Source organism: Protopterus annectens, chromosome 10.part0 (assembly GCF_019279795.1).
Source record: "Protopterus annectens isolate FY-2018-M chromosome 10.part0, PAN1.0, whole genome shotgun sequence".
In the NCBI taxonomy this organism is placed as follows: domain Eukaryota; kingdom Metazoa; phylum Chordata; order Ceratodontiformes; family Protopteridae; genus Protopterus; species Protopterus annectens.
Window position 1 is genome coordinate 17,795,780 of NC_056744.1, and position 19,849 is coordinate 17,815,628.

General features: G+C 40.7%; 1 protein-coding gene across 1 annotated transcript in view; it reads right to left on the bottom strand.

The window, feature by feature from the left end:
* Positions 1 to 16,274, bottom strand: part of LOC122812898 — a 121,868-nt gene extending 105,594 nt beyond the window's left edge. The window contains exon 1 of the mRNA XM_044084935.1: positions 15,852 to 16,274. Within this exon, the coding sequence (XP_043940870.1) occupies positions 15,852 to 15,975 (124 nt within the window). The 5' untranslated portion in view covers positions 15,976 to 16,274. The remainder of the gene's footprint in view (positions 1 to 15,851) is intronic.
* Between the last annotated feature and the right edge of the window lie 3,575 nt (positions 16,275 to 19,849).

Below are 19,849 nucleotides of genomic sequence, written 5' to 3' on the forward strand. Positions count from 1 at the left end.
GTATTGATCCACATTAATCATCTTTTATAACATTTCTGCAATTCACATAGCTAACATAGACAAACACTTTGTAAGCATGATTTAGAATCTAAACTGGTCTATATGAGACAGGGTTTGCAGGATCCATGCCCTACTTTGGTAATACTGCCACCACTGCCTTCTTCCACAATACAGGTATTTACCCTCCCTTTAAAAAACATTATTAAACAGGGCCTTTGAAGTTTACAAAAGCCTCCTTCCACATTTCTATGGGACTTCCATCCATTCATGGAGATTTCCCCATAACCTGGTTAAAATAACATTTTCCATTTGCCCTTTATCGCTTCTGACTCCAAATTGTTGAACTTCCACTGCACCTAGCTTTGGAATATCTAATGCTTCCAAAAAACTTTCAGTTGTGTCCCTTTCTGATTTCTCCCACTCCTGTACCCTATATTGATTTTTACAAAATTGCTAAAATATCTTGATTGTATCTTCAAGATTCTTAGCTAAACTTTCTATCACAGGGTCTCTAAGTTTTGACAGATCTTTGTCCACTTTTTGTTGCCCAAACCTTTGTGCTAAATCTTTCTATGCTCTGGGATCGTTGTCAAAAACTGCTTAACTGCAATTTTCCTAAGCTCATGCATATTGTCCAAATGATTCTTATCTCCCATTTATTTAGTCTTGATTTCCAAGTGAGTCATTATCTCCTCCACTCTCTATCCCTGCAGCTGCAAAAGTACTCCACTTCTACCTTTGACTGTGTGTGTGTGTGTGTGTGTGTGTGTGTGTGTGTGTGTGTGTGTGTGTGTACATTATATAGGATTGCAATCAATCACTTCATTGACCACAGCATGATGATGCCATTACATTAATACCTGTTCTGTCAAAATAGTTGAATTGGCATTAAAACAGATAGGTCTTATAGGGGGTCAAGATTTTGGCCTCTGGAGAAACCAATCCAAAATCATCTGAAATAGGCTTTAACCTGGATTCTCCAGAGGTAGCAAGTCCTGTACTCTGTGTAGACACAATTGAAAAAAATTAACCTACAATAAAACAGGCTCAATCCTTTGACGGTCAAACAAGTGATTTTTCAAAGACACACTCATTTTATATATCATCATCATCATCAACTCACCTTTTTTCCAGTTTCTAGATGAGGTCAGTGTGTCATGTCAACTGCTGCCATATCTCTTGATTCAATGCCACTCTCTTATCTTCTTCAACGGTCATTCCTGACTGTCACAGGTCTTCTCCCATGCTGTCCATCCATCTCTTTGCTGGATGCCCTCATTTCCTCTTGCCTTCTTCCTGCCTGTCCCATATCTTCTTCACCAGATTGCTTTCTGCTTTCTTGCACATGTGCCTAAACCGCCATAATATGTTCTCTTTGACCTGCTCTGCAATTGGAACTACTTGGGCTTCTACTCTAAATTCCTCATTACTTCATCTGTCCCAAGTGTGCATCTTACCACCCATCTCTGGCACTTCATCTCCATCACCTCTAGCTTTCTCAATTGCTCTGCCTTCAATGCTTAGGATTCTGTACCATACAGTAGTATTTGTTGCCCCACTATTTTGTACACCTTACTTTTCTGCTTCTTTGGCATTCTTCAGTCATATACTGTGACAGTTAGCTGCAGACCCTCTGATTCTAGCTTTGACCTCATCATTCAGACTTCTCTGCTCCTCAACCCCTCCCCCCCCCAGGTATTTGAAGCTGTTAACCTGTTCCACTAGTTTCCCTTCTGTCTCATTTCTCATCTTCTTCTAATTATCCCCATTTGTCCATCACCAGTATAAAAGCAGTGGACTCAGACCTGAACCCTGATGCACACCGTCTCCCACTGAGAACCTCTTTGAGAGTCTGAACACTGTTTGTGCTTATGCTATTGGGTCCTTGTACATAGCCTGCACTAATTCTACCAGTTTCTGGGACTCTGTACCATCGCAGGTCTGCTCAAATCAGCTTTTGTGGGACTTTCTCATATGCTTTATCCACATCTAGGAATGCCCAGGTCGTCTCTTCCTCATCTTCAACTTCTTCTCAAGTATCTGTCTCACTGCAAACATCAGGTTGCTTGTGTTACATCCTGATCTGAATTTGAACTGTTCGTCTGCCATCTTATTTTCTTCTATTTTGCAAATTTATCAATCACCCTCTCCAGAACTTTCATGTAGTGTGGTAAGAGTGTAATATCTCTGTACTGCCCACAGTTGTGAATATGCCCTTTGTTCTTGAACACTGGCACTAGTATGCTTATTAAAAACAAAAAACAAAATAAACACCAAAAGAAAAAAAAGCTGCTGGCCACAGAGACTCTGACAGAAAGTACAACCAATATGCAAACAATGTGCACCAAACAATGCCAAAAATGAAAAATAAGCAATTTTATTTATTAATTGTAAACTTCATCAGATAAAACAGTGTTTGAACTCCATTTAAATAACAGAAGGCACTAGCTCACATGATACTAAGTACTAGGTCACATGATTACCGAGCCACCAAGCAAAGGAACAAATTAAAAGTGATAAAAAAAGAAGTTATGTCCTTACCATAACGTTCCATGTGGAGTGTTCATCTCGCCTTGGTTATTACACATGGGTTCGGAGCCGATCTTCGGCTCCGTGCCGGCCGACTGCAAGCTCTGCATCGAGAAGAAGCTCGAGGACATCTAATACCCACAATCCCCCTCTGCCTTTACCTCAGATCTAGTTTGCAAGCAAACCAGACAACAATCACGCATACATGCCAAACTATATACATAATTACCTATATACAACATACCAAGGGTATGATAGTAATACCAACACTGCAACAGCAGAAGGAGAATATTCCAGACCAGGCACCAAATCGAACGCGTTCTTCCTAAGGGTGGGAAGGGTGGGAGTGTAATAACCAAGCCGAGATGAACACTCCACATGGAACGTTATGGTAAGGACATAACTTCTTTATGTGAGAGTGTTCAATCTCGCCTTTGTTCTTACACATGGGTAGCGTCCCTAGCTCCATGATCCTGAGGAACTCAAGGGAGAACGTTCTTGAGCACAGTGGAACCAAAGGTTGCCCTATCCCTAGAAACCCTGTCCACTTTGTAATGAGAAATAAATGTATGTGGTTTAGCCCAAGTAGCAGCCGCACAAATGATGTCTAAGGGTAGACGAGCTGCATGAGCCAAAGATGTAGAAATTGATCTGGTAGAATGTCCTCTGGGTTTTGCTGATAATGTTTGATCAGAATTTTCATAAACATAAATGATACAATCAGTTAGCCATTTAGAAAGAGTTTGTTTCGTAACTGCAAGACCCTTTCTGCTGTCAGCAAAAGCTATAAATAGCTGATCGGATTTCCTGTGATCTTTTGTTCTATCCAAATAAAATCTGAGTTGTCTATGGACGTCCAGTTTGTGCAACATATACTCTAATTTATTAGAGTGGTCTTTAAAGAAGGTGGGTAATTCAATGGACTGATTAATATTACTAGTAGAACAAACTTTGGGAAGAAAGGATGGATTAGTGCGTAGGGATACTCTGTCCGAATGAAAAATTAAATAGGGATGCTTGACCGAAAGAGCCTGCAGCTCAGACACCCGTCTAGCCGATGTAATAGCCACTAGGAATAATGTTTTCCATGACAAGAATTTCAAAGTGCAACTTGAAGCTGGTTCAAAGGGTGGTAGCATCAATTTAGAGAGCAGTAAATTTAAATTCCACGGTGATGTCGGGCTTCTGACTGGTGGTCTGATATGAAAAGAACCTTTTAAAAAGGCTTTACAGAGTCTGTGAGCCATAATAGGTGCACCACTTTCTTCTATATGATAGCTAGAAATGGCAGCCAACTGTACTCTCAAGGTAGCCGGAGAAGCTCCTTCCTGAAATAATTCGGTTAGAAATTCTAAGACCTTATTCAACGGAGCTGTAACAGGGTCCAACTGATGTGACTCCGCCCAGAAGACAAAACGTTTCCATTTACTAGTATAAGTCTTTATGGTAGAAACTTTATGAGAAGCTACCAAAATATCCTGAACCGCCGAAGTAAGGGGAATTGACCTGGCTAAAAAGGGAAGCGGAGCAGCCAAGCTGCCAGATGGAGAGATTCCAGGGATGGGTGAGGAACTCCTGACGAGTGAGTCAGTAGATCTGGCTCTGGGTCCAGCATCCAAGGTCCCTGAATGCGGTGATGCAAGAGAAAGGGGAACCAAATTTGACGAGGCCAGAACGGAGCAATGAGAATTATAGTCCTCTGAAGGTTGTTTGCTTTCTGAAGAAACTTTGCAATCAGGGGAAATGGAGGAAAGGCATATAGGAGACCCGGGGGCCAATCGTGCACCAGCGCGTCCCTTGGGACTTCCCCTGGAGGGGGTAATAGGGCAAAGTAGCTCCTGCATTTGGCGTTCATTGGAGACGCAAACAGATCGCAGGTAGGCTGGCCCCATTTGCGAAAAATCTGTTCCGCAACTGACTGTTTGAGGGACCACTCGTGAGGCAATAATATTGCCCTGCTCAGCCTGTCGGCTATGACGTTGGATGACCCCGGGATGTGCGTTGCGATCAGAAAGCGACCGGTGGACTCTGCCCATTGCCAAATTCTCATGGCCTCTCTGCATAGTTGGTAGGACCTGGTTCCCCTTGCTTGTTTATGTACCAGACTACGGACATGTTGTCTGTCTGAACTGCAATGGTCCCTGGAGGAAGAAGGGGAGCAAAGTGTTGCAACGCCAAAAACACTGCCCTCAACTCCAGAACATTGATGTGCAGATTGTACTCTAGATTGGTCCATTCGCCTTGGACTGTCTGTCCCTGAAAGATGCCCCCCCACCCTATCAGGGAAGCGTCCGTGGTTATCGTCGCTGACGGTGTGGGTAGCACAAATGGTCTTCCGCAGGATAGGTTGCAAGTCTGTAACCACCACATTTGGTGTGATTTGCATGTCTTCGTTATCAAAATTTCGTGAGTCAGTGGAAGTTGTTGGAATGACCATTGTGCAAATAGAAGCCATTGTAGCACTCTCATGTGCAGTCTTCCCAGTGGTATTGCTATGAGAGAAGCTGCCATGAGACCCAAAACTTTCAGAACAATTTTTGCTGGGGATTTTCTGGGCGACAGCAGAAGGGAAATGTTGAACTGAAGTGCTACTATTCTTTCTGTCGGAAGTTTTAGAATTAACTGACGCGTATCCAATTCCGCTCCTATAAATAAGATATGCTGTGATGGCTGTAGCAAAGATTTTTCGAAATTTACTGAAATGCCAAGGTGTGTACAAAGTTGTAGGGAGTAATCCCTGGCTTGTATCAGTTGACGCCTGGTGGTGGCAGACAGGAGCCAGTCGTCCAGATACGGAAACACCTGGAATCCTAGGCGCCTCAGATGAGACGCTACCACTGCCATGCATTTGGTGAAGACCCTGGGGGCTGTGGTCAGGCCAAAGGGCAGGGCTCGAAACTGATAGTGACTGGCTCCCAGCCGGAAGCGCAAGTGATCTCTGGACGCCCTGGCCATTTTGATGTGGTAGTATGCGTCCTTCAGATCTATTGAGCACATCCAGTCGTCCTTCTGTAAGAATGGAAGGATCGATTGAAGCGTGACCATTCAGAACTTTTCCTTCTTGACAAAGGTGTTGAGATGACTTAGGTCCAGAATTGGCCTCCAGTCCCCTGTTTTCTTTGGAACTAAAAAGAACCTTGAGTAAGTTCCGAATCCTATTTGGTCCGCTGGGACTGGTTGGATGACTCTTTTTCTTAGCAGCTTTGAAATTTCTGTAGCTGCTGGTTCTCGCAGATGGGGTGGTACATCTGGGAGTTTTTTCTTTGGAATGGGGTGGATAGAAATGGGATTTTGTAACCTCTGGTAACAACGCTTTTTACCCAATTGTCTGAAGAAAGGTTTTGCCAGGCCTGAGGGTATAAAGCTAAGCGACCCCCGACTGCCTCCAGAGCAGGACAGTCGGGCCTCCTCTCAGGAGTGCTGAAAAGGTTTGCCAGGGAGGTTATCCCTGTCACCTTGGTTTTGCGGACCCCTCTGCCGCCAGGGCGGCGTCTTCCACCTCTGCCCCCCCCTCTGCCTCTAGAGGGGGCATCACCCTGTGTGTCTGGAAAAGATCTTTGGGGTTTTCGAAACCACATTTTTCCACCACGTTGCCCTTTGGGGTACGGTCTGGAAGGGGTGGAAAAATGGACTCCGACAGCAGACAGAGTCTTTCCCTCCTGTTCACACCGGGTAAGGGTCTCCTTTACTTTAGGGCCAAAAAGTGTGGCTCCATCAAATGGGGCGTTAGTAAAGGAAGACTTGAAGGCTTCCGCAAACGAACATAAGCGCATCCAGGATTGCCTACGAAGAGCAATCGCTGAAGCCGCTGCCCTACTCGATCCTTCGGCTGCATAGGATATCAGCCTCATGGACGAGTTCACAATAGACATAAGGGTGTTGAGCTGCGCTGTAACTTTTTCTGAGACAGCAGCATCTGTTGCACCTTGGAGGGTATCTCCCAACTCTTTGACTAGATCCCTCTGTAAATGAGTAAAATGGGTCAAATAGTTCAGGGAACGCATAGAAAAAGCCGCTGAACTGAAAATGCGCTTCCCATATCTGTCCATGGTCCTAGAATCTTTGTTAGGCGGATGGACAGATGAGGAAGACTCCGACATCTCCTTTTTCGTGGCCGCTGCCACCACCATGGCGTCTACTGGAACTCCTTTGGTAAGGTAAGCTTTGTCCTGTGGTGCCGTAATGTACTTATTTGGCTTCCTAGGGACAGGTTCCACTGTGTCAGGAGTCTCCCACGCCCTTCGAGCAATTAATTCCATTAACTCATCAAAGGGCGGAGTGACCCAGGAGGAGGAAGGACGGGCACCAAATGCCTTCAGCAAAACTGACTCATCCTCAGAAGGGGGGAGGGCTTGCCAGTCACCTCTCTGTTTAAGGATCTCCAAGATGTCAGCAAAAGATACATCCTCTGAAGGTGACTTAGGGGACCCTTCTGACTCATCTAAGTCAGTATCAGATGTCAAGGATTCTTGTGGAGAATCCAAGTGTCTCCTCTTACACAGTCTTTTCCTAGGAACTTCTTCGTGGGGAGCATCCGAAGAAGCCTCCGAGGAAGAGGGGGCACCCTCCAGGGGTGGCTGAGACACTGGTGCCCGACGCTTGGACGTGGCCGTGGGTGCAGAGGAGGATAACGGTCCTTTGCGGGGAGGAGAAGCTGTACCTGCTGATGTGGTTGTCTGGGTAGACAACACCTTCCTCATGAGGTCGAAGGCCCCCGGGTCCCGAGTCGAGGTATCTCCCGGTTCCGAAGAAATGGGAAGAATCCCCGAAACAGGAACCGAAGGCACCGACCCCGAGGACGGAACCGAATCGATCCGTGCCGAGGCTCCGAGAGGGAGAGTCGGAACCGAAACATCGGTCCGACTCGGTCCCGGAACCAAGGACAGACCGGGCCCGAGACTCCGGTACCGGATCGGATGGAGTCGAGGTAAACGGTGCCGACCGAGAAAAAGACGGTTCTGGCACCGAGGGCTCCACAATCATCAGGTCAGCTTCTTCCGGCTCCGAAGACAGAACAGGTCTCGGAGGAGGAACAGATGGAGATAGTGGCAGGCCTTCAAGTCTCGACATCAACTGAGAGGAGACCGAAATAAGCTTGGACAGGGCCGTATGCTCCATAAGCTTCTGCACCACACGGTCCACGTCGGTGTCGGAAAGGGCTCTAGAAGAACGAGTCGAAGGGATCGAAGACGGAGCCGACCTCAACAGAGTCGGTGGGGGGAGCTCCGTCACCGGTTCCAAGACTCGAGGCTCGGAAACTGCCAACAGTTGAACACTCGGCCCCGAAGTCTGTGGAACCGGTGATCTAACTAGACTCGAAGAGCTCGGAGCCGATGACTTTGGCTCCGACGCCTTCGAAGACTTGGATGCCTGGTCTGAAGCATCCAAAGCCTCCTGGAAAGAGGGTTTCAGCAATCCTCTATCCATCAGTTTCCTGCGCCTATCTGTCATGACCCTCCCACTAAAAGAGTGACAAATAGAGCAGTCCTCTTGTAAGTGGAGAGGGCCAAGACAGTAGACACAGGAACTGTGGTTGTCTGTGACCGACATTTTTTGGCCACACTGACAACGTTTAAAACCAGATTTCATCTTTTCAGACATATTAACAATGAACACAGTCCAGTCCAGTAAAAAGTCCAATCCAGTAAAAATGTCAAATCCGGGTAAAAGTCTGTTTGATAAAGCTAAAAACAAGACTACACAAGTTTTTAGTCAAATAAGTCGAATCCGAAGTCTAATCTAGTAATAAAGTGCCAAAAGGCAAGATTACAAAAATTTTAGTCACAAGTCAAGAAGGGGTAGGCCCCGAAAAACTCTACTCGAAAGTTAACAAGTTAACTTATTCTAAGTATAGAGAATTCCTGCACTCACACACCTACTCTCTAACTAAGCAACTAAATTTAAAGAAACTTTTCTGAAAATAGTACAGAATAGATAAAATATCTTATCTGAACAGCCCCGAGCTAGTCTCCAGCGATGCGTACTGCAGCAGCGGCAAACTAGATCTGAGGTAAAGGCAGAGGGGGATTGTGGGTATTAGATGTCCTCGAGCTTCTTCTCGATGCAGAGCTTGCAGTCGGCCGGCATGGAGCCGAGGATCGGCTCCGAACCCATGTGTAAGAACAAAGGCGAGATTGAACACTCTCACATCCACTATTAAAATGCAAGTAAAAAATGAAGGTAAAACTGTCAGGTTCAAAACAAATTATCTCATCAAAGCCTTGAGTTTTAATAAGCATGAAATATTAATAAAGTCATTTAGCCCTGACAGGCTGCCTGCAATTAATTGGAGTTGCCAATACGACTCACATTTCTCCAAAAGTAGCTGCCAAGGACCATGGGGCAAATCATTTGGCACCATCTCTATAACAACAAATTTAAACATTTGATCCGGAAAACTTTTGATGTATTTAGCTAGAGCATTACTTTCTTTTTTTGTTTTTGATGTCATTGTTATGTTCCCAAATACAGTCCTTGAAACAGCGTTCGGTCTTGCCTATGTAAAAGGCTGAACAGCATTGACACAAAGCGGCATAAACAACACCTCAAGTAGAGCAGTTGCAAGTTTCTTTCACCTAGAACTCAAAGCCATTTACTACAAACTGCTCACAAAAGATAATAAATTCACACTTGGAACAACTCCCACACTTAGCCATTCTAAAATTGGAGAACACATTTTTTTCTACTAATGGTACCAAAATGCTCAACCAAATTCTTAAAATGCTGTCCTTTTTTAAAGGAAATGTGGTGTTTATCACTCATTTTACCCGCTATCTGACTGTCATATCTCAAGATAGCCCAGTTTTTGCAAAATATTTCTCTGAATATATTATTGTCCACATTATATTGACCAATGAAAGAGCTTGCCAAACCAGGATTCACCTTACAAGCATTATTGAATGTACCTGTAAAAAAATCAATATCGTTAAAAGAAGTCATTCTTTGGTCCATTGGTTACACGAGACTGACAGGTCTTTCAGCAGAGTCCTGATGGTGGGCATGCTGTAAAACAGATTTGAAATGGCCCCACTCTCTTTTGTTGATTACCTCATACATTAACGGATCAACAAATTTCCTTGGATAGTCTCTGGGTAAAAACATATGTTTAATGTGATCACATTCATCCAGGAAAAAATTGAAATGAGAAACCATGCATGCAGCTCTTACAAACTGTCCCTTAACAACAGCAACCTTTCTGATGGTGAGAGTGGGAGCTGGAAAATATAAGTACATATTAGAAAAGGGTTCCTATTAGATGACCGAAGACGCATTCTATTGAATGTGTCTTGGTCGAACTTAAAAAAACGAAAAGGCAAAATAGCGAAGTGGCTTTTAAGCGAATTCTTTCCCAGGGAAAGAATTTGCTTGGCTGCTTCTGTTACTTTGCTGTTTTCGGCACTGTAGTGTGATCTCGGAGTTGGTATATTTATGTAGGGGGATGTGGGAAAAATCTCTGTTCTGAGCTTTCAAGACTGTAAGCTTTCACTTTCATGGGGTCGATTATTCATCGCTCACTTTTTTAAGCGTTCGATGATATAATATAGACCCATTAGAAAAGGTAGATTTCCTATAGATTTTAGTTTCAAATTTCCTATTAGTAGGATCCTTGTAGAGCCAAATGTCCAAGAAAGCAATATTGTCTTCATCTACAACATAAGAAAATTTAAGGAATTCTGTAGTCTGATTGATGTAACTGAAGAACTCCTGAAGTAATTTACCGTCACTGTCCCAAACAATAAAGATGTCATCCAGAAAACGCACATATAGTTTACAATATTTCATGAAGTCAGAAACAAACATGTAAGAATAATCCCACTTAGTCATCGCCACATTTGCAAACAAACCACCACATGCAAAACCCATGGCCACACCTGAATGTTTGAGACAAAAATCTTTATCAAAGACTGAAAAGTTGTTTTTTTAGCATAATTTCTAAAAGTATTTCTAAGGTGTTTATTCTGTCCTGCAGAAATCTCTTTTCAAGTAAAAATTCCGAAAACCACTGAACACCCAAATCATGCGTAAAAACAGTGTAAAGGTCTTTGACATCAATAGTAACAAAGATGCAACTGTCACTATACTCCAGTTGATTTATTTTTTTCTAAAAAATGCCACAAGTCTTTACAAATAGGATCCTGTCTCAAAGCAAGATATTTCAATTTTTCATCAAGATATTTCGCACATAGGTGGTGATGGAGCCCACTTGCATCAACAATTGTTCTCATAGAAATAATACTCTTATGAATTTTTGGAAGTCCAAAAATTGTTGGAATTTTAGGTGATGCAAAGTTCAGATAGTTATGTTCATGAAAATCAATTTATCTATAAACTTAATTTAACATCACCATTTTATATCCTGTATTAAGTTTGTTGAGTGAGACCTTAACATAAGCATGATCTCCTGATAGCATTTCACACATTTGACTGACATATTGGGTATTTTCCATCACCACCAACCTACTCCTTTATCTGGTTTCATAAATCTTAAATTTTGTGTATTTAGTTCATTAAGCAGCTGTATTTCATTAAGTGTTAAATTGTGCTCAAAAGGTTACCTCTTGTTGTTGGTAAGGGCATTATGAAAGTACAGTTCACGCATCCTTTCAAAACAAGAGATTGTGGGATTATGTGGGTGTTGAATGTTCTCTAGTTATCTGGGATGCACCTTTCTCTCACTACTATATACACATACACACTCACACACATACATACATAATACATATATTTGATCTGCGGCAGGGCTAGGCACCCTGCGGTGTAAACCTTAGCTCGAGATGATTGTCACGGTTGAAGTGACAACCCAACCCCATGTGCAAAATGGGAAAAAAGGTGTTGAGGATGGATATACATATTTTTGAGTCTACCTGAAAAGAACAAAAACCCACTTATCCGAATCTCTAATTATCGAGATAATTTTGACGAAACCACACTTTAATGAACACTTGGAACACTGGAAAGTTACTGTGTGATGGGAACTACTTGGTCACCATGGTGGCCTTTTCCCCTTTCCCAACTGTAGTGCAATCTTGGGGGGTGGGGGGGCTGAAGTCCCCACATGGGTGGGTGTGTTTTGTTTCAGTATGTGTTTTTTGTATGGATGGATGAGTGGTTAGTTTCTCTGTGTTAGTTGTTGGTGTTCCAGGTGTTTGTTAAAGTGTGGTTTTGGAGAAGTTGTCTCGGTCATTAGAGATTTGGGAAAGATGGTTTTCGTTCTTTTCAGGTCGACCCATATATGTATACCACACATGTGTTTTACACACACATACATATATATATATATATATATATATATATATATATATATATATATATATATATATATATACATATTACTTATTATTGACTATTCATTTAATTGGCCTCTAAAATTAGCAGCCTATTATATCAAACCTCATTCCATTAAATCACTAGAATGAGCTTTAAACTGTGTCAAGGGGGACTGTGCTCCATGCAGAACCTATTCAATGTAGCAAACATACAATCTTTCAGGCAATATATATATATATATATATATATATATATATATATATATATATATATATAATGATTTGGTCTTGGTGTAGGTAACTTACTTCAGTGTAAGGCCTGTCTATAAACAGGTTTACGTCATGGACCTGACTCCAAATGACTGTGCCTGCTCTTGGTGTAAGTCATCATTTACACCAAGAGCAAGTCTTCTTTGGATGCTACATATTTTTGCTTTTTCTTTTTTTCTATTCAGACTTAATATTGGACAATGGTAACTTTTTTGTTCTATTTTGTTTTACTGAGTTGATACTCCAAAATGATCCACTGGGATCACTGTTCTACCCTAGTTAATAATACAAATAAAATGCAGTCATAAACTATAAAATTTTGTCTCCATTCTTCTGAGAGTCAGTATAATGCATCAGATGATATATGAAAATCAAGGCAGTATAAATGTCTTGCATATGTCAAGTTTTACACAAGTTCTCTGCAGCCCTTTCATCTATAACGTAGTTTCATTCAACTCCTTTCTCTACACAAGCTGCATTTTGCACTCATTCCTAACTCTAAACTCCATTCTTAATGTCTCAGTATAGAGTCTGTATGAACCTGCTGACATAACCTAGACTAATGATACTGATATGAATATTAGGCTTACATTGCATACATGTCTTTCTGTAGACTTATTCATTCAGGCATCCAGTTTCTTTATCTGCTTTATAACTGAGCCCAAACTGGCAGGTTGATGGTAACTAGCAGACGGATATTTAAATGTACTGCCTGTTATCCTTTTTCATTTAATCTGAAGCTACAAAAATAGATTCTAAAGGTTATCAGCATTTTAAATGAATATTTTCAGAGCTGCTTAGAGCTCCCCTAAAACAGACTGCCCCACACATACACACACACACACACACACACACACACAATGGGTTGCTGACCTTACCATTTGCAGTTTATTTATCACATTCACGGGAGATATACTGTAAACACTTGTTATCTCAAGTGACTCCTTACTATCACTATTTCTGATATTACCTAGTACAATCTATCATGTAATTAGGTTACATATGACAGCCTTCTTCCTGCATTTAAGTAGCAATATATGGGTATATGGGTATATGTCACTCTGCTGGTAACATAGTACAAACCTATGGTTGTGATATTTCTTCACTGTGCTGCAACAGTTTACAGTACATTCAGCTGGATTATAATGCATGGCCTCGTGTTCTCACTTGATCTTTTTAGCTAAGCTGAAACCCTGTTGTAGTGCATTGCAAGAGTAAAAATAAATGTATGCATACCTCTGGATTCTCAATAGTAATCCATTTCAGTCTAAAAATCACATGAATTAAGATGTCTGACTGTTATGTATGTCAGATATGAGAATAAAACCAGAATGCTAGAAAGTCAGTTTGTTTAGCAAGCTTACAGTTACAGGTGTTCAAGGCGAGTACCAGGCTCCGGTGAGCAGTGCATGAGATGATATGCATGCCAGAAGAACAAGCACACAAGCTGAAAGAAAATCACAGTCAGCGTTGTGCATTCATGCCTTCTGCTGGGAGTGCATATGCAGGCTTTTTAAGTACCTAGAAAATGGAAAAACAATGTCACTCCCGGAAAGCAGTGATGGATAATTGATGCAGATCTTATTTTTCTGGCATTTTAATCTGGCAAAAAAGAATATAAGGTGTCACTATCTCGGCTTTTGGAGAATAGGTTCCATACAACTGTCTGATGCAGCTTTTCAGAGGCAAAAGAATAGCCAGCTAAAAATAAATCTGTGCGAGTCAAACTTGCAAGCAGCAGGAACTGACAAATCAAACATTGTGTTGTGGCAGTGTGATCACATACCTCTCAACTGTCCAGATTTCCACAGAGTGACCTGACTCATATTTTTGGTCTGTTCCTGATAAAACTTGTGTATTTCTGTCAATTTGTCAGGGATTGATGTCACTAAATAATGAAATACATTTGAGGTTCAGACTTCATATCATTTAGAAAATGTATGCTAACACAAATCCTGTTATTCTAGTAGCTTTCTAAGTTTATAAGAGCAATATTCAAACTCTGTCCCTATTTTTGGTCCTTTGTCTCCCATAATTTTTGGCTTTGTCCAGACTTGTTGCACTGAGGTTGAGAGGTATGGTGATCAGTAACTTGAAGAAAACTATATATGCTAACATGAAGTACAAAATCAACTAAGCATGTCAAAACTCTTCTTCAACAACAAAAGGCTCACAGCTAATTTTATGAAAATTCATTAAAGTTTAACAAGTGATTTACCAGAATATTTGTTGCTTATATAGGAAGGAAGGTTATTAGGCCGTGATATGTATGAAAGGAGCCAATGTTACACTATGAGGTAAAATTGGGAACTAGACAATTCATTTTCCATACATAAAATGAAAAATAAAATCATGACATAATGAAATTATTCAAAGAGGCACCGTGTAGTGAAAATACCACATAATTAAATGTATGTCCAATCAGTGTAGCACCTTGGAGTTCTAATTAAAATGGACTTCTTCTGCAACCAAGATCAAAAGTAATCAGAACATTTTTATGACTGAAGTCACTATTTTTGGCTTTGCAATACTGTAGTACCTCGCAGACTGTTCTGCGCAGATGCGCATGTGTTTTTACTGACTGACAGGTGAAAGAACCATGTCATCATACAGGAAACATGCATGATTGACAGCCATGCAGATGTGGCATGAATATTCCTTGTCTGTTCATACTTTACCCTTTTCCTCCATATAGTACGATCTCTAAGTTAGTATATTTTATTACTGGGGTATGTGAGGGGCCGCAGACCCCCACATGGGGGTGCAGGGCTGCTTGCCCCCTGCAAAAAGGAAGCAAAAAATTATATTTGCAGTTATAGTGTTATTTTTTTTCCTTCCTTTTTGCAGGGGACAAGCCCCCCTGCACCCCCCCCATGTGGGAGGCTGCACTCCCACACCCTCCTAATTAAATATACCAACTCCTAGATCACACTACATGGAGGCAAAGTGTATAGTACACATAGATAATGAATATTCATGACCATCGGTATGAATAATACTTATTTACTAACATGTCACCGATGGATGGACGGTGGGGGGGTTTAGGTGGGACTTGCTACTGCGCATCCTGCGAGATACTACAGTAACACACAGCCCTGCACTTTATACTGCTTCAGGTTCAGTAGCTATAATACAGATGTACCTTTACACATTACATTGCATGTTATTCATATATAATGAATGTCTCCTCTGTCTCCACAGGTATCAGTGATAGTTATGTCTGTTTTTACCTCTGGAGATATTACAAGAAAATTTTATTTAGCATTTCACACTAAATCAGAATGTTTTGCAGCAACCAGTTACATGACCAGCTGTGCCTGTTAGAGTTTCTTTGCAGATAATTTTGTATACATGGGTGGCCATGTGCAACACCATTGTTGTGATAACATTTTCTCATATGTTTCTATGAAATGTGCACTAAGCACATCACTAAATTATATACGCAGAAAGCTCAGATGTCACCCTGTAAATTTAGTACTTTCTCCAAATGGATTTCATTTACCATTTTATATTTTATTTATTTTAACCAAATGAATTTAGTTAAAATAAATAAAATATAAAACAGTAAAATTACAAGTAAATAGCTTTTTGAGTAAGTGAAGACCTGAAGAGAAATGAAAAAATACAATTAATGCAAATATCATTATAGGCATTTCTAAATCTCAACAGTGAGAGGGGAAAGGCTAAAACATGACTGAAAGATCACATTTAGAAATGCAGAGTAAAATTATTTTCAAACAAGAGTTCAGGAGCAAAATTAGTTTGGAAACTGAAACCGTTTCTTACCTATTAGAAGCTTTAGCCAAACTGCAAAAAAAAAAAAAAAATCAAGTACACCTGTTCCTTGTCCCAAACCTTTACTACCACTGGTCACGTTACATTTTTTGTTCCCTTTCTTTCTGCTACTCATTTATATCCAACTTGTGAATTTCTGAAAAAACTGATTTAGTCTCCATATTTCTCAGTGAAACAGACACAAGTTTTGAGGAGCGCCTTCAGAAGGAATGCTGCTATTTTGTTTCCTTTCTTCCCTTCTTTCAGTCCCTGCTTTGTTTGCTTTCTCTCTTTCCTGTTACACAGTCCATGTATGTCACAAAAAAGGTATAATATGCAGGCAGTAACCTGCTATAACAGAATCCAGGACATTACTAAAGAATACACAGGAATGAAAACCGAGTGGCTTCTTGAGAAAAGCAAATGCCAGATTGCAATGAGGAATTATGAACCTGCAGTTGTCAAGTATGCCTCATCGACACAAGTCATTACCTGCATTTGCTAAAAACATGCACAAGTTTACAAGGGTCTCTAGTGAGGCTTCTTTTTCATTTTTCATTACTAAGTGGATGTGCATTACTCTATAAAGCTGAAATAAAATCCTTTTAATTTTTCTGACAGTTTAGTGACCCAAATGAGAGCCAAGAGATGTATTGTTATGCACAACTGAACCACCTTCATGGCATCTTTTATTCAACCATTCATTATCACCAGCTGTTTAGTTGACAAAGTAAGAAGAGACTGCAGTATTGTTGAAGAAAAATAATGAAGGCATTCAACTAACAAAGGATACTTTTCATTAAGGCTGCAGGAAAGCAACTCATTCATTTTTAACAATCACTGCATGAAGAAGCTGATGTGCATGAAACAGTGTTCTTTTGGATTGTTTACCCTTGAACAGTGCACACCTGAAGAACACATGTAAGCTTCACAGTGCATGAGGCATTCTGGATAGTAAACTTGTTCTGCATAATTCATGCTTTCACATGTATAGCAGAAAACCTGCCTGAAAAGGCTAACAAAAATTCAGACATGCTTCCATGTGTAGATGTGAAAAGATAATGCAGGGCCTAAATGCTCCTTCCTGTTTTTGAAATAAGGGAAGACGTATCTGTAACCAGGGTCTACAACCGATGCTCACATGGTACTAGCTCACAGCACACTTGCTTTTTGCCATTTGCTTGAAAAGCCAAGTGCTCAAAGTCCCATTATCCTGATCTCCTGTTTCTGTGCAACCCTATAACCCATACAACCCTACCAGAACCCTAACTTAAACCCTAAAACTCCCACCCAGTTCCCAACTTAAATCCTCACTCCCTTACCCTAAAACTCCACTACCCCCTCTCTAAAATGAAATTCCCTGATCATTCCCTAAACCTAAACCTCCAACCAACCTCTCTAAACATAAATTCCCTGATTGCTACCTAACCTAAAACTCTTGTCCTGCTCCCTAACTCTAAAATTCCCTTCCCATTCCCTAACCCAAAAGATCTCTTCCTCCACCCCAACACCCCCTTCCCATGGCTGAAGCACTACAAGACGCTCAGGCCACTGGTTTAAGACTTGAGTGCTTATAGTAGAACCCTGTAACTGTTACTTCATGCACTATGAATGGGGTCCTATCATGAAATGCATACTAATGAAGGTACCAGCCAACAACTGAACGGCCAGTCTTCATTAATGATACATGTTAAATGAAAGCCTCTTACTGTAGTCTGCTGAAATTTATTATAATTAGTTTCAAAGCGAATTCTGGCTTTCAGTTCAGAAACTTCTCTGCAAGTCATAAACAGTGGAAGAAAAAGAAGCTGCAGCTGTATTATTCCATTATGATGAGCAAATAATTCTGACAGTCTCCATTTACAGTATTCCTGATGAAACAGCACTGTGTTGACATGTAAAAGTAAAAAAAATAATAATCATAATAATAATCATACATTCAAAGAAGCAATAATGGGTCTATGTCTACAGCATAAATAGTTTTACTTTATCAGAAGCACTACATAAACTAATTAATCAAAGCAATATATATTTTTTTAATTCTTTAAATTATTTCATACTACTTCAGATTTTTGTTCAAAAAATAGAGTATAAATGTCTTTATTTGGCATAAATCTAATTTTGTCAAAATGAAAGATGATGGTTGCTCACATAAAAACTGCCACTGGCACAGTTCCAAACTAAGGTATCCAAGCAATATCAAAAATAACTTTGATGTCTGTTTCCTGCAGGAGCTTTGTCCCTGCACCATCCATGCAGGGGGCTTTCCTACTTGCATCTTTTTATTCATTTTTATCCACATTACAGCCCAAGGTAAAACATGATTTAACCTATCCATTTGAATACATGGGCTTGGAACTAGGTTATTCACATTTTTTTACCACCCACCCAGATCTAAATTAATTATTCTGCACTTTTTATTACAATTAAAATTAATTAAAATAGTAAATATTCCAATCTGAAACTCTATTTTATTTTTGTATGACTGTATGTATGTATGTATTTATGTATGTATGTCCTCGTTCATTGTCTGGGTGTACCAGTGTATTCCTAGCTTGTGCTATTCATTCAAGAGTTGCCCAGTTCTTTTTTACAAACAATCACATAACTTACAAAAGCCATTCCATGAGTAAATATCTTTACCACAGCATTTTATTAATTGTGAAGAAGTGTGTTACATTATTAGTGGACTGATCCTGTAGTATTTGTAATTACATTAGTACCTCTGTCTTATAAATACAAAACTACTTAAGGTAAGGTTCATATGTTCATACATTTGACTGAGAACCTTGTAGTATATTGATTTGATCTTCCAGAACTTTGGCATAACCCTTTATGCATTTATTATTATCCATAAAACCTTGTGATTTTTAAAAACAGGCAGAGATATCAGTTATTTAACTGAGAATGGTAGCTTATTCCATAATCAAGTATACACTGTGCCAGAAACCCTGTTCTTTCTGTTGTTTAAATTTAGTAAGAGGTTGCCATACCTAGTGTTGGTCCTAAGGATTATGCATTCATTCCAGAGTGTTTCATACAGTGCAATGTTTAACGTACCTTGGGGACTAGACCCAGAAGACCTACATGGTGCCTGTACAACAGTGAGTGCAGTAAGAGCCCCCTTATCAAATCTGCATAGTTTAAATGTTTGTAGGCCTAGCAGCTTCTTTGTGAAAAGCCTTTAAGCTTTCATAATTATACAAGATGTTTTGTTAAATACAAAAAACTGCACTGTATTCTGTCTCTGGCAGAACCTCATCATATAAATTGCACAATAATTTATCTGGATACTTATAAAATAATTATGTTAAAACACAGTATTAGAATGCCTAGATGTGACTGCAGAGCAAGAACCCGAGATGTGTATGATTGCATAAATATTGTTTAAGGGTGACAGCATGTTGTGAAAGGCTGATTTTGTTGCCCCTACATCTTATGGGTGTAATACATATATTTGTAGTGCAGAGTGAGAAGGTTGTACAGCTGCACTACCATAACTCCTTACTTGGGGTGGTGGACCATACACTGCAATGGCAGGTTTAATAATTATTTTAGTTGGCTGGTACTTTCATCTGCATCTGTTGCTGCACCCCATAAAACACCATGTCCACAGATCAAAGGATTTTTATGAACTGATAGTGCATCAAGTTATTTTCAGGAAGTATCAGCCCTGTGCCTTTCTGGATGCATAGAGGGATAAAGCTCTGACTATGACCCAGACAGCCTGAGTTTGATTAGCGGCTCAGGTACATGACATACCTGGCAGGCAGGATGGAACATCCCTTCCTCGGGGGGGGGGCATGCCAACATCTCTTTAGTGGAGCTCTGGTGGAGGTCAGAGCTCAGAGAGGAATAGACATCAGGCTGGGAAGGGGTAGATGGTACAGTGCATATGCCTCTTGGCCCAGGGGTGGAGTTACATGCTATGATACCCAAGCCTAGCCAGCCATAGCATAAATGCTTGGCATACAGGTGAGGGAATATACGGCTACCAGAAAAAAGTATCA